The sequence below is a fragment of the Dermacentor silvarum genome, chromosome 1 (assembly GCF_013339745.2).
Source record: "Dermacentor silvarum isolate Dsil-2018 chromosome 1, BIME_Dsil_1.4, whole genome shotgun sequence".
In the NCBI taxonomy this organism is placed as follows: Eukaryota; Metazoa; Arthropoda; class Arachnida; order Ixodida; family Ixodidae; genus Dermacentor; species Dermacentor silvarum.
This window is the reverse complement of record NC_051154.1, coordinates 69,216,297-69,234,732: the sequence shown is the minus strand read 5'-3', so window position 1 is coordinate 69,234,732 and position 18,436 is coordinate 69,216,297. Positions and strand designations below refer to the sequence as shown.

The following is an 18,436-nucleotide window of genomic DNA, read 5'->3' as shown; positions in this document are numbered from 1 at the left end:
TGGGATTGCATCTTAACTGACAATTAAGACCAACGTTTCGTTATTAAGCGTTGAGATTCCTTGCGCGTCAACGCCGTTACCGGCACTTCGATGTGCGAGTGACAACGTTATTGCGACTTGTCCTTTTGTGTAAGTGTATCATCGGCCGAAGGTGTCTCGCTGTGCTGCTGACCCATAGTGTGAAATCACGTACCCTTTTCATTTGCGGATGCTAATACCGGATGCCGTTGAACCATCCGGTATTGCGCTAGTAGAAGAGCGTTAATTGTTTTCGTGCTCGCTTCCACTGGGATATTCTCCATTTGACAAGGGCTTTAGCGACTGCTGGTTACGCTCCGTAAAGAGTATACACAGAGAGAAGAGCACCTCCATCTTTCGCCTTAGTTTTGTTACCGTTATGCTAAGCTGGCTGGCTCAAAAGGTGCTAAACAGGATATCTAATCTTATTGGCCGCCACTACACGTATACCTGTCAGTGCCCATAACTTCCAAATGAGCGTGCGCAACACTTAAACGCGCTTGGGGGTTTCAAGTCGAAGACAAACCTATACTACGTACTTTGAAAACATTTCTTTGCGAGGCAGGCGGACGTTGGTAGTGCTCCGTCCGGAGAAAGTTGCTGTAACCCGGCTTCAAATCTTTTGTTTTTGTTTGCGGTTGACGATAATAATAATTGTTTTTTTTTTTTTTCGCGTAGGTATTTGTGGCGCGGATTCCCATACGCAGGCACGAGCTGTGATTTTGTCCCTCTTCAAATTCTTTACTTTATCGCGATTCTTTTCTTACCGTGTCCAAGTGCGTGCGCGCGCGTGTTCGTGAGTGTGAGAGAGAGAAACAGACAGACATGTGGTATGCAACGCCAACCTCCCAGAGGGGGCCAGGTCCCCGGAGGCTGTCTGCGACCCCGCGTTCTTCTCTGTCCAGCGGCGGAGCAATTCTCACAGTTCAAGTCACGGACGGATCGGCTCCGCGCCTGGACGCAGACACGCTCCGCCAATCAGGCGTCTCCGTGAGTCGCATAGTAGGCGGCCCCCGTTCATGCTTTCCCGCGAACCTGACCCCTGCAAGAGGCACTGCTTTTGTTGAAGGCCGTATGCGAGTTCGGTGGGAACAGGCAAGGTCTCTCGCGAGTGTAACTTTAGCCCTGTCTCTTGCTTTGCAGTGGGCTTCCTTTTATTTGCTTTGCATGGGTTGCATTTTCACTTTTTTGTTTATTTAGGCCCGTAAAAAAAAATATATAAAGGTCCATGGGCGGTTTTGTCTGCTTCAGACGCCATATCTCATGTTCGCTCTTCATTGTTCCATCCAGGCCAACCCGCGTCGTTCCCCCTCTCCTTAACCCCCCTCTCTCTCTATGTAGTAAACCGAAGATCAAAAGGAGCGCTGTGCGGTGAGGGAGGGGCAGTCGGGGAACGGCGGCACCCGATCTGTGGCGTCCCATTGCACTTCTCATGCGGCTCAGCGGCACATATATGTGCGCAAGAACTATTGAAACTAGCAAATCGCGTATCGGTTCCGTTTCTTGTTTTTTTATCTGTAGGAACAGGTTTATATAATGACAGGCAGGTTACGTTGAGATGACGAACGTTTACAGAGGCAGGCATCACGATACGTTACCGTTGTGTCATCCAGCTTATACAAAATTGGGAATACCTATATCCTCTGCACAGGCGGTAACTAAGCTGTACTGCGTGCGAGGGCTTTCCCATCATCGTGAAGTACCTGTGGACTAGTTTTGCCGCAGGATTTGACTACTTGCTTTTCGACGTTAAACACTCTTTGTTGTGGGAGGAGCGGTGCGGAGCTTTTGCAATATTATTCGTAGATGTTTCTGTGCGGCTGATGCTCTCATACCTTTGCGAAATGGGCGTTTCGATGCATTCACTTGCTATCGACGTGTATCTTTCGACCTGTGTCGGTTTAATACGAGTCTCCCACTGTGCGCGAAATGTCATTCCTCGTACCGCAAAACATTTTCAAGAAATATTCGCAACTAGTTGAACATAATTAAATTTTAGGTTTAGAGATAGCGCTTCATCTTCCTATTTGTGTTTCTTTCCTGCGACCATTGAATCTGTCGCTATCCCGCTTATGCACGGCATTCATTTTTACACATCAAAGAGTTTCTCACTTTGATAGCGGGTACTCACGTATGACTGAACTCGTTTTATTAGGACTTTTCCGTGTATGAAACGTCTATGCTTGTAGAGCGGTTTCTTTCTAAGCAGCACCGCGTCGGCCACACTCGATCGACGCCGCATATCGGAGAGCTGCGCATTGATTTCGACCACCTGTCGTTCTACAACGTGCACAAAGCTCGCTCGTTATACTTTTGTGCCTCACTGCCGTCGTATCGAGGTGTGGTTTTCTCGGCGCCCAGGAACCAAACGCGACCAGGTGCTCAGTAGCGGAGTGCCATAGCTGCTGCGTCGGGCTGTATATTATTTTTTCTTTTTTTCTCTCTCTCTAATGGTGATTAGCCATGAGGTGGTAGACTGTGCGTTAGCAAACGCACGCGGCACTCATTTACTGCGCGCATAAGTAGCATAACTGTTTCCTGGCGCAGCCGTCGGCCGACCCGCTTCTCTCGCCGTTTTCATTGCTGTCCATGCGGTTTTTGCTTCTGCCGGTTACCTTTGCGTGCTTCGGCCGCGAGGGCGTGTGCTGCGAGGATATCGCGTGCGGACCACTGCCGTTTTTGTTTAAAAGCAAGCAGTGTGTTGTCCTTCCTCGGCGGGGTTTATATGGAGCCAAGCTCCCTATCCTTGAGCGTCATCATTCCTTCTTTGCGTTTCTCTGCTGCACCCCTTTTAGGACCTTGTTAGGCACGGCGCGCATACGCGCGGTCTCTAGTGGCTGACCTAGCAACGAGTCTTATCTCGCTCATTTATCGGGTCCGGTTTCCGGTTAACCAACGAGGCTGCTCATACGCCACCGTATAGTTTTCTTTATTTTGCTCCCTGCGCGCTAACGGGCCCCGTGCAGGCCGTTTCATGTCATTCGAGGCCCTCTTGCCTCTGTATGTATATACGTATAACGCTGGCGCGCGCGTTTTTGCTGATGCGCTTACAATGTGATGCGGTAAGTTGTTGCGCTTATCGTTTCAAGTCACGGACTGCACGAGGACATTTTTCCTGCGCCAAAGAATGAAGTGCGCGCACTGAGAATGGCGGCGAACTTTGCCTCAACGACCTTGTTTGTTGGGTTCGATGTGTTATATTGCAACGCATCTAGGTGTTTAAGGTTGGCATTCGCTGAATTTTCTCAATAGAAATTTTATTGTTTTAAGTGGATGAATGAAACTTCTAGGTGTTTTAATTTAAATATATTTTAACTGTGCCGTATGAGTGACCCGGTTATGCACATTGGCTTGTTGCTCGTCGAGAGGAAGCGGAGTTGAACGAGCAGGGAGAAAGCAAGAAAAAATAATAATAATAATGCAACTCCAACGTAGGCCGCGCGGCACTTGTGTCCGAGTGCACGCGCTCGCGCGACCCAATTTCATCGTTCTCTTAGCGCTTTGAAACACCTGTGGCAAGATTTACTGGCGGCCCTTTTGAGCGCCTTTCTGAGTGCAACGTTGGTTCTGTCTCGTTTCACGCAGAAAGCGCGCCCGGAGCCCGGAGCGTGCTGCGACAGCGGCTGCCCCGGCTGCCCTGGCCTGCAGAGCCACCAGGCGTGGCCGCTCTGCTTCAGCCGCCGGGTGGCGATCCAGCTGTGCGAGCTCGACTCCTCAGTGCTTCGACCCGGTGACTTCTACTTGACGGCCGCCGTTGGTCCCGAGGACGCAGCCCGAGTACCCGGCGCGGCGAGATTGGTGCTCAAGTACCGCGACGACTTGGGCCACCTCTGTAGCAGAAGAATCGATGCGCACGACCTCGGGCGGCTCCTGGCCATGGACTGGACGGCCTCGGGACAGGAGACGGACGAGCAGCTGGTGACTCTGCTCAAGCACCTGCTCGTCTCTGTCGAGCGGGGGCTCGAGAGGATCGAGTGGGACTCTCTGCTGGCGGCCAACAAGAACTGGGTTTCTGGGCACCGCCTGGAAAACTGCCCCTGCAAGAGCCACGCTTCGTTGCAGCAGCAGCAGCAGCCCGACGACGCGAACGACAGTGAATGCCCGACGGGCTGCGCCGAACCTGCTAAGGACCAGGCGACGGGCGGCCTTTGCCCATGTTCCAAGAACAGCAGCGGCTGTAGTGTCGACTCCGCCAGCCGTAGGACGAGTGCGTCCTCCGGAGTTGATCCCGGACCATCGTCGAGCGACGATTCCTCGTCCAGGGAAGGCTCCTGGGCCGGAATGCTGCTTCCAGGTGAGTTAGGTAAACGAATTCCCTACTTCATTCAGTGCACCGAGACTTCATCAAAACGCAATCGATTATATATCGGTCTCGTTTTGATGTGTGAACATTGTGAATGCTGTATTATTGAGCTACAGAGCATACTTCTACGGGCGCACTTAGGTGCGCCCAGTGTTCAGGTTCTTAACATAATTTCATTTTTAATGGAAATCTGCATGTGGTGAAAGGGGGAGGGGGGGGTGATTATACGGAGGGGTTTCTTCAAGTATGCAACGCTTAGTAACAGCTGGGGTTATCCACATGCAGTGACATCTTAAGAGACACACTTTCGCCTTTTTAGCCATAGCCTATTGTCTATCTTAAGAACGAGCACGAACAGAGTCATGATCATAAATTCCATACGTTGGAGTTTTCAGACTCCTATCTGTGCTTCTGGACCACCGCTAGGAACTTTCATATTGCATTGTCCTCGGCATCGCCACAATATAGCTTGCGAGCCAGAGGGCGGAATGCTTGTTCCACTTGCACGACTAGAAAGTAGATACACCGTGGTGCCTGCAGATGTCTCGGAATTTTCTAGTTTGTAAGTTGCGTGTTGTTGCGTGTTCTGTGCTCGTGATGTGAACTGTGCTTACCATTTCATTCCTCATCATTCCCATCTACATGCTATAGGCGATTAGTCACGCGAACCTCTCCAGGTTTCCTTAAAGAGCGCCTCCTCTCTCTCTGACTCGCGAAGCTTTATTATGCCGTGCCGCCAAGGTGACTCGGTAGCTATGCCATTTTGTTGATAAGCAAGACGTCACAGGTTCGATTCCTGGCCGCGGCAGCGCATTCTCACGGAGGCGAAACCCGAGGAGGCTTGTGTACTTCTGGATGGGTGCACTATGCTGTCTCCCCGTAGCCCGTGTGTTGCTTTGGGAAGTTATACCTCATAATTTAATTATAATAATTGTTTATGCCGATATGTTAAGGAACGCGGAAATGCTGTTGGTTATGCTTCACTTCGCCGGTTTTTTTTTTAATATTATTATTGCCTTTTCCCCGAGCAGCGCTGTAGTTGGCAGCAACTTCCTGAACGTGCGCACGCTCGCTTTCCACGCACCATTAGTCTGAACGACGCCCAGCTTTATGGGGTGTTTTTGTCCTCTCGTTGTCTTTGTTCGTTTTGCGTGAAGTGGCGCACATGTGAACCCAGAGAGCCAGACGTGCCTTCAGTTATTTCGGGCTGTGTGACCTTACCTGGTTGCGTTCAGTGACGCTTTCTTAAAGAAGCAGTATCGGCGCCGGTAATCTTATTCGACAGGCGAACGACATATCTATATAGTTCTATGCGTAGCTCCTCCTTGGTCGACATACAGTGGCACGTGAATGCCGAGTTGCGTGAGTCTCTTTTTTCGGCGATAACTAGAACTTATGCAGGTCAACCGTTTTTGCGCAGGCACTCGTGTAATCCCCGAGGCTACGACCCGTTCTCATAAACGTCGGCTCTTTTATGACCGTTCTGATTCCGCATGGGCACCAGCAAAAGGAGCGAAACAGCGCACTGCACTGCAGAGACATCGCTTGGCGAACTGCTCGATTTTTACTGTCAAAGCCGGGCCACTTTGATCTTTTTTTACGAGTTTATCAGCAACGTAATCTAGATCTCGTGCGCGCTTTCTCGCGCGCAGGCGCTGTCCTCGATGTTATAGCGCGCACAGCAGGTGAATTCTGGCCGGCTGTTGCGCAGGACAAACGTTCCCTTGTAGTGCTGTGTTGCCGCGAATACGGCTGCATGGCCTCCTAGCTGAAAAGGGCGGCGGAAGGCTGGCGGGAGGAGAAATCTACAAATTAGGCTGGTATAATGCAACGATTTCTTTCGCTCGCTTCTATTGCTTTTTTATCATCCATTGACTGCTCAGCAACCGTCCGACCCTGGTGATAGCGTAGGAGCACCGTTCGCACGACCTGACGAAAAGTAAAATAATCGGAATCGAATTGTTACGTTGTGCCGCCGCCTTAATTCCTCTTGGAAGGGAATCGGCTATAACACAGGCGCAGCAACGGTGTTCCAGTTTTCTTGTGTGTTGTTATTGTGGCAAGCTCACAAATCGTGCGCCTGAAGTTCTTGTGCATTCAGCAAAGATGGTTCGCAAAAGGTCTATACTGCGGCCTACCGTGTTTGCATATATAATTCGTCGCATTTGCCCCCACTGTATGCATGTTTAAACGTACCACGGGGCACGCTGCTGGCGAACGATATTCAGGTCACGGAACTCACACTTCTTTGATATTGAATCGAGGTGCGGAAATCAGCGCTGAATGCGACTTTTAGTTGTCAAAGGCACGTTTCCTTTTATGATGTGAGAAGCTTAAGCAAAAAAGAAAAAAAATTGGTGTAGGTGTACCGGGCTCTGCACGTAACTCTTTGGTCTCTTTACTTTTGCCCTCCTTTCCTTTGCTGTGTGTCACGTGAACCTGACACGAGCAGTCGGTTATGTTTACAGGAAGAAGAAAGCCCTTAAAGCGCCGTCATTGTCTGGTTTTTCGCGGCGTAGCTAGATGACGCCTGCTCAGAATTTACGACGGCTCTTGTGATCGCAGCGTGTGATGAGGAAAAATAAAGGGAAACTACTTAAGCGTACAAATTCTGGGCAAAATATTACCCGGAGCTCGGCGCCGCAAGCAGCGTCGCGTTTTCGGTTCCTTTAACTTTCTCTTGCTTTCTCTCTTCTTGGCGCGTGTTTGTCGTTGACTCTGCACGGTGTCGTATAAATATTCAAGCATCGCGCTGCAAGCGCCCGCGAACTGTTGAACAGAGGCCCCGAGCAGGCGAGACATTATTGCGGCTTCTGGCTTTCTTCCACCGCGTGCAGCCGGCTTTTATTTCGTGCCTAGAAACCGGCGCCGCTTTGCGGGTGTGTGACCGCTCAGTTGGACGGCCTTCGTGGCATTTTTTTGCGCAGCCTAAAATTGCGCTGGAAAAGCGAGAAGCTTTCCCGGCTCGAGACGCATGAAACTCGCTCATTCTAGCATGACGGTGCACGCGATTCTCACCAATTTCAGGCAACGTAACGCGAACATAGTGAATGGAGAACTACACGCTGCCGCCTCGGCCTGATGAACCGTTTGTTGGCTATCCTTCCACAACAATAGCAAGACCTAAATAAATAAATCTCTAAATAAAGGGAGAGCAAGCGAAGAGTCAATCTGCCGATGCCACCTGCGCTTATTTGTCCACGCCTCTGCAGACGTAAGGTAGTTATGAAAATGAAGCAGCTGAAATGCATATCTGTACCTTAAGCAAGGCTTTTCTGTTTTTACCAAGATGGGCTTTTCTGTATACTGCAAGCGCCGGAAGCGATTGGCAGGAGCCAGAAACGCGTCATAGTCGCCATGTTTTAGACATCATCGGAATTGTGGGGAGTCATATTCGTGCAGCATAAGCCAGCTATAAAGTAGTTCTGCCCGTATTGAGCTAGCAAGGCTTCGAAACTATGGGAACACATGCAAAGAAATATCAACGCTCGGCTTCTTGTGACACTCTACTAAGTGTGCGTATAGACTTGCGAAATTAGATGAAATACAATACTGAGCGATTTTCTTTCCTTCCCTCCTTTCTCTCCCTGTCATCCTTGTGTTCCCCTTTCCCATTCCCCCGGTGTAGGGTAGCCAACAGGACGTTATTCTGGTTAACCTCCCTGCCTTCTGCCTTTTTCTCTTTCCTCCTCCCCGTCTTTTACACAAGGAAACCATCCTTAGAGGTCTACCTGAATCCACGTCCCCTGGGGAGAAAATGAACCCCTAAACGATGATTTTAATATAAGGAATGCGTGTGAACAAGTTCACGACACGGGTGTTTTTCAAAAGTTATAACTTCACTTCGCCGTCATGTAGAGAGAGAGAGAGAGAGAGAGATAAATGAGATGCGAAAGACAGGGAGGTTAACCGGAAGAAAGAATTCCAGTTTGCTACCCTGCACTCGGGAAGTGGTAAGGGGAGAAAGAAAGATACAAGAAAAATGCACATACATAAAACGAGAGGGAGATGTTTAATTGCCTGCCCGGTTGAATACAGCATCGCAACAGCCCTCCTGTTTGTGTATCCGTGTGCCTTGAACGAGATTTTCGTGTTGCTTGTATTCGCTGTGTACAACTGCTAACTTCCGCTGAAACGCACTTTACGTAACGAATGGCTGGAAGGACCTGTAGTAACTCTCTCCATGAATGTATACACCGACATGCCTATATCTAGCTAAGTGTGAAGCCCCTCGTGATCACACTTTAGTTATTGTCAGAATGTTTAAATGTTTTGACAAGTCTAAAACGGCGATAAAATAAAGCCAAACGAAAAACATTCCACCATAGCAAGGGCTCTTGGATGTCGCATTGGTCTTTTATAGCACCACACCAGTACAGCACCGCACTGCATGCCTTCGTGCCCAAGCCCTGGGCCTCAGTTATATTTTGTTTGGTGTTGCGTAGAAACCATCTAAGCGTGACGCGGAGCAACATCATCAATAAATAAATAGAATTGCGTGTTTACGTAACAGTATACGTTTGCTATGACCGAAATGCGGGCAATATAGTGCGTGCAGTGGGTTCAAGATGTCTACACCGATGCATAGGGTGAAACCTGTACGCGTGTATATTTCAGTTACCGCCGAGGAAGTTTTCTTTTGTGTGTGTGTGTGTGTGTGTGTGTGTGTGTGTGTGTGTGTGTGTGTGTGTGTGTGTGTGTGTGTGTGTGTGTGTGTGTGTGTGTGTGTGTGTGTGTGTGTGTGTGTGTGTGTGTGTGTGTGTGTGTGTGTGTGTGTGTGAGAGAGAGAGAGAGAGAGAGATAGCTTGCCGGCATCAGGTGACCTGTTTCTCGTGTGTCTGTAATTCGGCCTTTGTGGCCTTGTCATTGTGTCTACAGATTACAGTATACATCGAGTTATGCGGATCACTGTCTGTTTAATTTCTTCTATAGCAGCTGCTGACGCCGTTTCGGAGACAGGTGCGGCGGCTGACTTGAGCCTACGTGGCTTTGCATATGTGCTGGCATGTTCGGGCAGTAAACTATTATTTGCCGTTCGACAGGGACAAAAGTAGCCGCAGTGCCCCTGTCGCGCACTTCCTTTATGGTCAGATTGTAATTCATTTTCCCGTGCAGGCGACGCAAACTACGACTTAATCGCGTGTGCTTTCGTGATTGGACCATGCAGTCGCATGATACCCGTAAGATTCCTGTCGTGCTACTCCTCATTGAGCTTCAGACAGTTACATAAGCTGGAGGAGTAAGAGAGACATAGAAAGTGAGAGAGAGAGAGAGAAGGACAGACAGGGCGGTTAACCAGGTTGCACCTGGTTCGCTATCGTGCACAGAGGGAAGTAGAGCGGCAGGAGAAGCCACTGTCAGAACAAAGGCCATTAGGACAGTGGTCACAACGTATACATATGCGCTTAAGGCAGCTAGCGTTAGCTAGCGTCCTGCGGTCTGCGGGCCTGCGAGCCAGGCTGTGATAGTGACGTGTGCCTTCTCATAATTTTTTTTTACGCCGATTTCCATTTCTCCTCTAATCTTCGTCCCTTACCGGCTCTCTGACCCACTTTTCTCCTCATGATCAGAGTCCGGTGTGAGTAACTGACCTAGATAAACGTACTCCTGCACAGTCTCTAAAGGCTGACTGGCCATCATGAATTCTTGTTCTCTTGCCATGGGCTATTGAAAATTACCTTTGTCTTCCGCATATTAATCTTCAACCCTAATCTTACACTTTCTCGGTTAAGGTCCTCAATCATTTGTTACAATTCATCTCCAGTGTTGCTGAACGAGACAATGTCATCTGCAAGCCGAAGGCTGTTGAGATATTGGCCGTTGATCCTCACTCCTAATCCTTCCCAGTCTAATGTGAAGGCAGATAAAGTGTAGTAAACGAAGGTACAAACACATATACCAAATAAATCTGTGCACTAACCATCATTCTCATGATGGCTGAACGATCGCAGCGCCAGTTCCCTCTAGTAATTATTGTATATATATAGAAAACTTTATAGTTTGAATAACAGATTTTCACCTCGCTAGCCACTTCAGGTGGCCTCGATTCTAATCATTTCCGGCTTTCTTGCATGGTTCTACCGGCAACCGTGTCGCTAAACGCGACGACGACGAACTTTGAAAGAAGGCTTTATTACATGGCGTTTAGAAATGTCAAAAACGCTGACTCATCACATCTATACTGCGGTGTCATATCCCCGCCGTTATTCCGAAAGCTGAGAAATAGGCGACCAGGAAAGCATCGCAGCAGTGGTTACACTCAATTTTACTGCGCAAAGTGCGCTGTTGGTAACTGAGATTCTGCACAGTCTCGACTGGTGCAAACTATAGCTTCTAATCGAACGCTTCTCGTTTCTCACGGCTATAAGCATAGGAGGACAATGGCAGTAGCGCTGTCCTATACGTTAGGCGCCAAAGGGGGCGAACATGAAAATAGCCCGGCCCCCCTCGGGCCCCCTCCTTCTGTCTTTACTGCACTGCTCTTGCCGACCGCATCACACGCGTCAGCTGCCATCCGGGGCGCTTCCTCTGCTCGCCGATGATGAGGCTTTCGATTTCACGCTTTCGCTGTGCTCCAGCGAATCGACCAATCATATACGAGTATGCGTGCGTTTAGTAGATAGCACGTCGCGATCGCGTCACCTTTGTACGCGATCTTTTCTCGGTGAAAACGATGGCTCACGACTCGCCACAACTTTCTCCTGAAGTAAATATATACATATATATATATATATATATATATATATATAGAGAGAGAGAGAGAGAGAAGGAACATCTTAAGAATAGCACCTGTAGGATGATCATGGCACGCTCTTCCTTAGTTGCGTATCATTAATCACTGAAGTTGACGTTCAATAGGCGCTTGACCGGCGTAGCAGTGATCGTTCATTTCTTTTTCAATGGATCGACGCCCCATACTGATGCGGATAAGATGATCGAGAGTTCAAATAAAAAGCACGTGATTAATTGTGTCCCGACAGAGTATACGGCGGCTTAATCGCCCTGACATGAGAAGCCCAGTGCGCGGCGTTCATGAGTGCCGCTCTTGACAAGCGCTTATTCTGCTTACTTTAAAAAAAATGTTGCTTTTCTTTTTTTTTCCTTTTTTTTTCTCTCTCTCTGGCTCTCTGCGTGCACTTTTCTATATTGTAATTGTCTCCCCTTATCCCTTTCTGTTTATCTTCCGATTAACCTCCCCGCCTCTCTCTCCTCTCTCTCTCTCGCTTTCTTGATAAATGGCCGAGGCGTTCATAGCAGTATCCAACCGGCTTGTTTGCTTGAGACGTAGCAACGTCTAGGATTTCGTACTGCGCATAGGACCGCCCAGAAGGAAAATTAGATAGGACATACATTTCATTTTTTTTTTTTTTGCTTATATGCATCGCTCTACATGCAAATCTATTGTGCGCCAATTTTAGAGTGCCATTAGCTCACGTTACATCAATAGTCGAGTTGAATTACCAGCCTGCGTATACGATTGCGCTTGTCAGATTTCGTTGGACTGTGGTCTCCTGCCGCAGGCAGATTTGTAGGGTGGCATCCTGCTAACGGTCACATGTTGCGCGTTTTCATCGTCAAATATCTAGACCACCACAAGCTTCCGATATATCGTCGTACGCGCTAAGCATAAAGTGCTCCACCGTATATAGCATGCATGTCGCGTCGCATTGGCTGCAGGAACTGCGCTTTAAGCACAGCTGCCCGCGAGAGCGCAGGCGAGGGCGGACGAAGTTGGGGGAAAGTAGAGAGGGGTGTCCGTATTTGGCTCGTGGGTTCGGTAATTGCCCAGTGCTGTGCCACTTGATGCGCGCCCGCATCGGCCAATAAAAACAGAAACTGAAAAAAGGCTTGTGGCGGGCGCCGCTCCTGTTGTACTTCATTATTTTCCAGCGCCCGGGCCGCTTCATCGACAGGGCCTAGCCGCGTTTTTGCCGCCGAATAATTTTGGCGTGAGGGTAAGGAAAGGCTGCGGCAATTTCGCAGTCGTTACAGGCACGCACCACCCCACTTTCACGCACCGCTCGCGGTAGGCAGGGCTAAACCAATTTTACACGACGTTGTGCACTTCAATGATGCTTGTTTGCGGCGTAATTAATGGCTTTGTATTTTTAGCCCCCACCGTTCCCGGGTGCAATTTTCTATCTTCCTCCCCTGGCGTGGTGCGCTCGCGAAAGACTGCGCGCACATCAGCAGCCGCCGCGGAGGCACCGTCCACAAGTGCGCCGCCCGAGCTCAGCTGGCGTGCGCGCGTGTGTGTGCCTTTTATATAGCGGTGCGACGCGAGCATGTGGCTCGAGCTTAATGTACGCGGCAATCGTCCCAGCAACGCTATCAGGAGGTCGCACGTTTTTCGGATCGAGCGTTTTCGGTTTCATCTTTTCTCCATCTTCGTCATGCAGCTACTTCTGTGCGCTTGTTTTGCGTCGTGCTTGGCATGCATCCAATGAGAATTCGTGCTGCGGACTTCACCTGTGGGCTGCAAATTTTCCCCTGAAAACGTTCTTCTTCACTGTGTAAACATCTATACGAGCAAGCCAAGGTCGAGGGAAAGTTTACGCGCGCATATTTAGGCGCGCGATTCGCGTCTGTCCAAAATCTCTGCCAAACACCTTTGCGCAAGCGTCGCGCGTCCTTAAGAAATAAAAAAAGGCGCTCAAAGAAAGCAGCAAGATATAAAAATGAGAGAGAGTGAACGCAGGCGGTCCTTGCTTATGCGCTCGTCGCGCGACTGTGCCGTGTGTGGCGCTAACCTTGCCGACCTGGCGTCTCCGTGGGAAGCTGTCGCAGTGCTTCTGCTTATTTGCGACGACGCGGGAGAGGTGCGGACGAGGCGCGGCGTCCGGCGTGAGTCACTGCGACCGACGCGTCGTGGACGCCTGCCAGGCCCAAAGACAAACAGAGCCGCGCTCTCGCAATCACAGCGAAATGAGCAGCAGCCCGCTGTGTGTATACCCACAGGAAGTGCGCGCCGGAGTCGCGCGCGTCGCCAATGTCGGCTGAATGGCCGCTGCTGTTCAAGCGGCGACCTACATACTCGCGCGTACGCGCCAGCGCAGCGTACGGGGCCGCGGGGCAAACCTCCACGACGGCAGAATCCGCGTAACGAGGTGCGTGCCCTTGGGTGGCGTTTTCGTATTCAGTTTTGCCGTGCGCACGCTACGCGCGCTTGGATCTCTCTCGGGAACGCGATGTGGGCACGGATCGAGCGACGCTTCCGACCCGCCTCTTCTTCCTTAGGCTGGCCAGCTGCGGCAGAATGACGTTTGCCGAAAAAGAAAACAAACGTAGGTTTATTTTGTTGCGCACCGCGCTCTTGCCGCGGCATCAGTTCTCGCGAGAGGATATATGACTTAAACTGAAGAGTCTACCTGATTCTTCCTTAACTTCAGAAAAAAAGTGAAAAAAATAATAATAATAAAGTAGTCTTTTGAATCGCATTCTTTCGGTGATGACGAATGAAGCAGATTATATCGTGACTTTCGATCGGCACGATGGTAGCCGCGCCAACCCTCTCAGTGACCAAACATCTCAACTTTCGTATCTAAAAAGTCGGGACAATCGATTGTGCGAGCATTAGTGTTCATAGAATTGAAGTAATTCAAGAAATGCCGTTAGCAATTTTCAAAGAGTTGCGGAAGGAAATTTAAGACAATCAATCGCCGCTGATTTTGAAGCGAATTCGCAATATGATTATGACCATCGCTGACAATTATGGGCTGCCAATATGTGTCCCATATAGAGGCTGAGAAGCAGTCTGGGAAGCACTCTGTATCGGGAAGGAAACCTCGAAAGCGCCTCGTTTATGTCGGGTCATCGAAATAATGACGCCAAGTGCGTGCAAATTGTGAAGAGGAAATCACTGGTCATCGTCCGACTCGTTGGTTTTCCATAGCCAAAACTATCGAGACAGGTAGTAAATCTAAATCGACGTTTGCTCCGTATATTTTTGCAATTCGGCAAACGGTGCCTTGTTGCTCTTCGCTTTGTTTTGTCTGATGGAGGCGATAGCATACGAGAAGAGGGAAAGTCTGAATGCGGGTTGCGCAAGCCATGCATGTTCAACGCCGCCGCGCAGCCGGCGGAGCGTTTTACAACAGCGCTTATACCGCCCTCTGATGCTGGTGCGTCCGAGGCGCTCACGCATTCGAACAAGAATTTCCTGCTTAACAGTATCGGCAATTTATACGGCGCACGTAGCGGCGTCCCGCGGAGCTCTCACCTTCCCAGGGCGCGACTTGCGCTGGGCGCTGAAAGCGAGTCTGGCATTCTCGCCGGCGACCGCTCTGCGGCAGAATCGGCGGATAAGCAAAACAGCAGCGAGAGCAAACGGCGAGGAGCAGCGGGCCGAGAAAATTGTAGCACCGTCCTTCCACTCCTCCGCGCGGTTGTTGCTCGCACGCGATTATGTGCTTTCGCGTAGACAAGCGAGTGGCGCGGCGCGCGCTCTCGACAACCTCGAAGCGAGTGGGACGCGCTGCGCCACCCGCGCACGCCTGCTGAATTCCCCGTCAAATCACGGTCGCATTTCCTGCCGCGACTTCGCCGCGATCGCCTTTTTACGCCCGTCTCGTTTCTTTGTTTCCTTTGCTTATACTTTCTCCGCGCAGCCGTCCTTTCTCCGTTCGCGCGGCCCACGCACAATTATCGGAGCGCCGTATTCTCGTGAATCTGGGTTAACCTGCGATCTATTGCTTCGCGCGGCGTTTCTCTCTGCGTAGTTGTCTCTCTTACTTCTCTATCGCGCACGGGCGTCAGAGGGGCCGCCGGCGGCCCCGCGCGCATATATTGAATACGGCAGTAAAGCTGTCCGAAGCATTCGCTACACTTGCGTCATTTGCTGGCTGCCTGGAATCTCCCTTTTCGCTTTAGATTTGTGCTTCTGGATCGTCGACGTCACTATCTGAGCCATCTTCGTCGCTATACACCCGAGCGCAGATGGCGTCCAGTGGCACCTGCTGCGCGCCATAACGTACTTTGCCTCAAGGTCTTAACGTTTTGCTTCAAGTTGGGCGTGAAACGTAACTTCGCCAAACCGGTTGCCACGCGCTGCCCATCCCTGATATCGGATTACACGGCGAAAACTCTCCTTACCGGACATTCCTGCTTTATCTTATGAAAGGGAGTGGGCCATGTCGGCAAGCGAAAGCAGCACAATTGTTTATATTTGTTTACATAAATTCCTCGTATGTTTACACATCTTCTGAACTCGTTCGTATAATCGACAAACGCTCGGGCCCACCCCAGAATACATATGTGGATAGAATTACCTTATGACGTTTCTCAATTAGTGAAATAACAGCCCTTACGGATTTCGACGAGCACGTATGTTCACTTGTTTGTTGGTCAAGCTGGTCATTCCCGCGGCTCATTCTTTACATTTATTTATTCATTAATTATACCAAATTCTGGGGTGTTACGCGCCGATACCACTGTCCCGACAGGGCCCTTCAACACCAGGCCGTCCAGAAGGCCCAACAGGTGGCTGGCGAGCTGCGACTCCCAGTCCCCACATGGGCGGAGCCACCGGGCCGGCCCCTGTAAGGGGTGCCCAGGCCCCTTCAGGACCTTTAATAAAGTTAATTCTCTCTCTCTCTGTCTGATTATGAGGCGCGCCTTAGTGGGGGTCTACGGATTAATTTCGACCACTTGGAGTTATTTAACGTGCACCTAAATCTAAGTACACGAGCGTTTTTGCATTTCGCCCCCATCGAAATGCGACCGGGAACGAACCTGCGACTAGCTCAGCGGCACAACGCCATAACAAGAACTATGCTAGCTACCGTGGCGGGGGTCATTTATTTCTTGGAATGTATAGCTTACTGCGTTCAATATAAATATTTGTGCACCGTTTCCTGTTTATAGGTCAGGCTATTTACTCGATACTGTTAAACTAGCCGGCTTCTGGTGTATCACTAAAGCGTTTCATTAAGGTGACGTATATTTCGCTCGACGCTGGAAGTGGTGTCACGAGAATGCAACGTACAGCACTGAGTTTCATGCACCATTCATTATATCTTTTGGCTTTGCATGATACGTGGTTGCCCTTCTTTTGTAACGCGTCTCCGTGCAAATTTCTCCCTTTTCGTGTTGTATACGCGCGCAGCCTGCAGTGTGATCATGTGCTAAAATGTGCCTTCGTCGAAATACGCATATTTTACCTAATGCGTCAACCGAGATTTTATTTATAAGGGCACTAAGGAAATTGTACGCTGTGGCTGTGCCGCGCTGGCTGGTCGTTTGAAAGAATATTCAACCACTAGTAGCCATACACAAAGCAGGTGACATTGCAACCGGAGCCAGATTGATCAGTAGAGTGCACAAATTATACTTTCTGCGATCAACCGCTCTTTCATGAAAGCACGCAGTCGCAGTTTGGAAAACGTGTTGAAACAAGCATGGAGGGCGACGTGTAAAGTTTTTACGTGCACAATGCGCATTCGTGCTTTATATAGCATACTCAGTACTGAGAAGGCGTTGCTGGGGTACGTCATGAGCCACGTTCACGTACTATAGCGATTGCCATGTTGTTAGGTTGACGTCTTCGTACTTTCTGAAATGTTGCAGCATCAATGTCAACTATGTTATTAGTCACTGCACCGTCCTATAACACACACGCATTAACACACCGTATTAACCAGTTATGGTGTGCCGCCACATCAAGCTGCTTAGTTTAGCAGCTTTTATGCGGTGCCCCCCTTCCTTTGTAACAAAGGAAAATAAAATTGATTTGATTTACCAGAGTAAAAGCGAGACATCTGCTTTATTCGTTACTGATCTGATTTTAAAGGGCAGGTTGTAGCCTTAAGATGGGCACCGGTCTTACCATTTGTGAGAGAGACATAAAACTTATTAATGAGGCGCGTCATCTGCGATCGACTCGACTGACCTTCTTTCGAGTATAAGCTGCCACGCTGACGCCGTTTTCCTGTGGCTTTCTCAGACTATCAAGCGCGACTGGTATTCCACGTAGAGGAATCAGTGGATTTTGAGCCAATGCCGATCCGCTAGACTCCTCCCGTGGACTTGTGAGAACGCGCAAGTGTAACGGGTGTCCATGCGTGCAGGAAGCGTGAGGCTCGCCAAGCGGCCGCGTGATGACACCATCCCGCGTTTGCCCTCTGGTCAGCAGGAGGGAGGGGGGGGGGGGGGGGGGGAGCAGACCGTTCGATGAAAGCTCTCTCTCTTCCCCATCGCTCGGGGTGTCGTCTTCCTCTCGCGCCCTTAATTGGCTTCTGCATGAACAGGTTAAGTTGATTATCGGGAGACCGAATCTCGGTCTGGTATTCGGACCAGAAACCTCTTTGGCGGCCTTCTTTCAAGGCTTTTTCGGCGCTGTATAGAGAGCGCGTTGTGTCAGCCGGGCGTTCATTTGTAAGTTGTCACGTGAGATACATCGCCGAGGAACGCCCCTCCTACCCGAGTAGAAACCCGTTCCCGAGCGCGCGGTCACTCGGCGAGTCGGCGTCCGAGAGTAGTGCGGACAAAAAAATCGGGAGCGGTAGACCAGGCACGCGCGCCGCGTCTATTACTGCGAGGAAAGAAGGCACAAGTATAAAGTAACGGGACAAAAATTCGGTTACGCGATATTCACGCTCCCAAGAGAAACGGGCTGCCCCCTTTGTTTTCATCTCGGTGCGAACACGCAGGCTCTTTTTTAAATGACTTTTTTTTTTCTCCTCCCGATGAGCGACTGATCGTTAGTGGCGGTTGACCGCTGCATTAGCCGCACAGTGTTCGCATGCGGCTGCAGTAGGCTGGTTCTTCGTGTTTATGTCGGGCACGAGACGAGGCCGTTATATCACGTTTCAATTTGTGGACTCGTACTGCGGATTATCTGTTCTTTCGCTAACGGGCCTCGTTGCGCATCACATAAAAGGCGTCGACTACTAAAATCGCTCTTCGCCATCTACCAGCTGAACAAACTTTTGTAGGGCGGTTTATTGCTTAGCCCATTTCTCCTTTCGTCTGTGGATGTGACAGGACATTCTTTTTATTTATTTTTTTATTTTTTTACACATACGTCTCCATAATTTTAAGAAAAAATAATGAGTGAAATGAGATGCCGAAAGGATAGGAGCGCGTTAAGCTCACTTTGGTCGTCCGCCGCGCCTGTCG

General features: G+C 49.9%; 1 protein-coding gene across 4 annotated transcripts in view; it reads left to right on the top strand.

The window, feature by feature from the left end:
- The window catches only part of LOC119465271 (puratrophin-1), a 464,152-nt gene that overhangs the window by 296,235 nt on the left and 149,481 nt on the right, over positions 1-18,436 (top strand). For 3 of the 4 annotated variants that reach the window (XM_049669230.1, XM_037726072.2, XM_037726090.2), the window contains one exon: positions 3,604-4,321. In XM_049669230.1, the coding sequence (XP_049525187.1) occupies positions 3,604-4,321 (718 nt within the window). The remainder of the gene's footprint in view (positions 1-3,603; positions 4,322-18,436) is intronic. The other variant, XM_049669232.1, reaches the window with a different exon arrangement.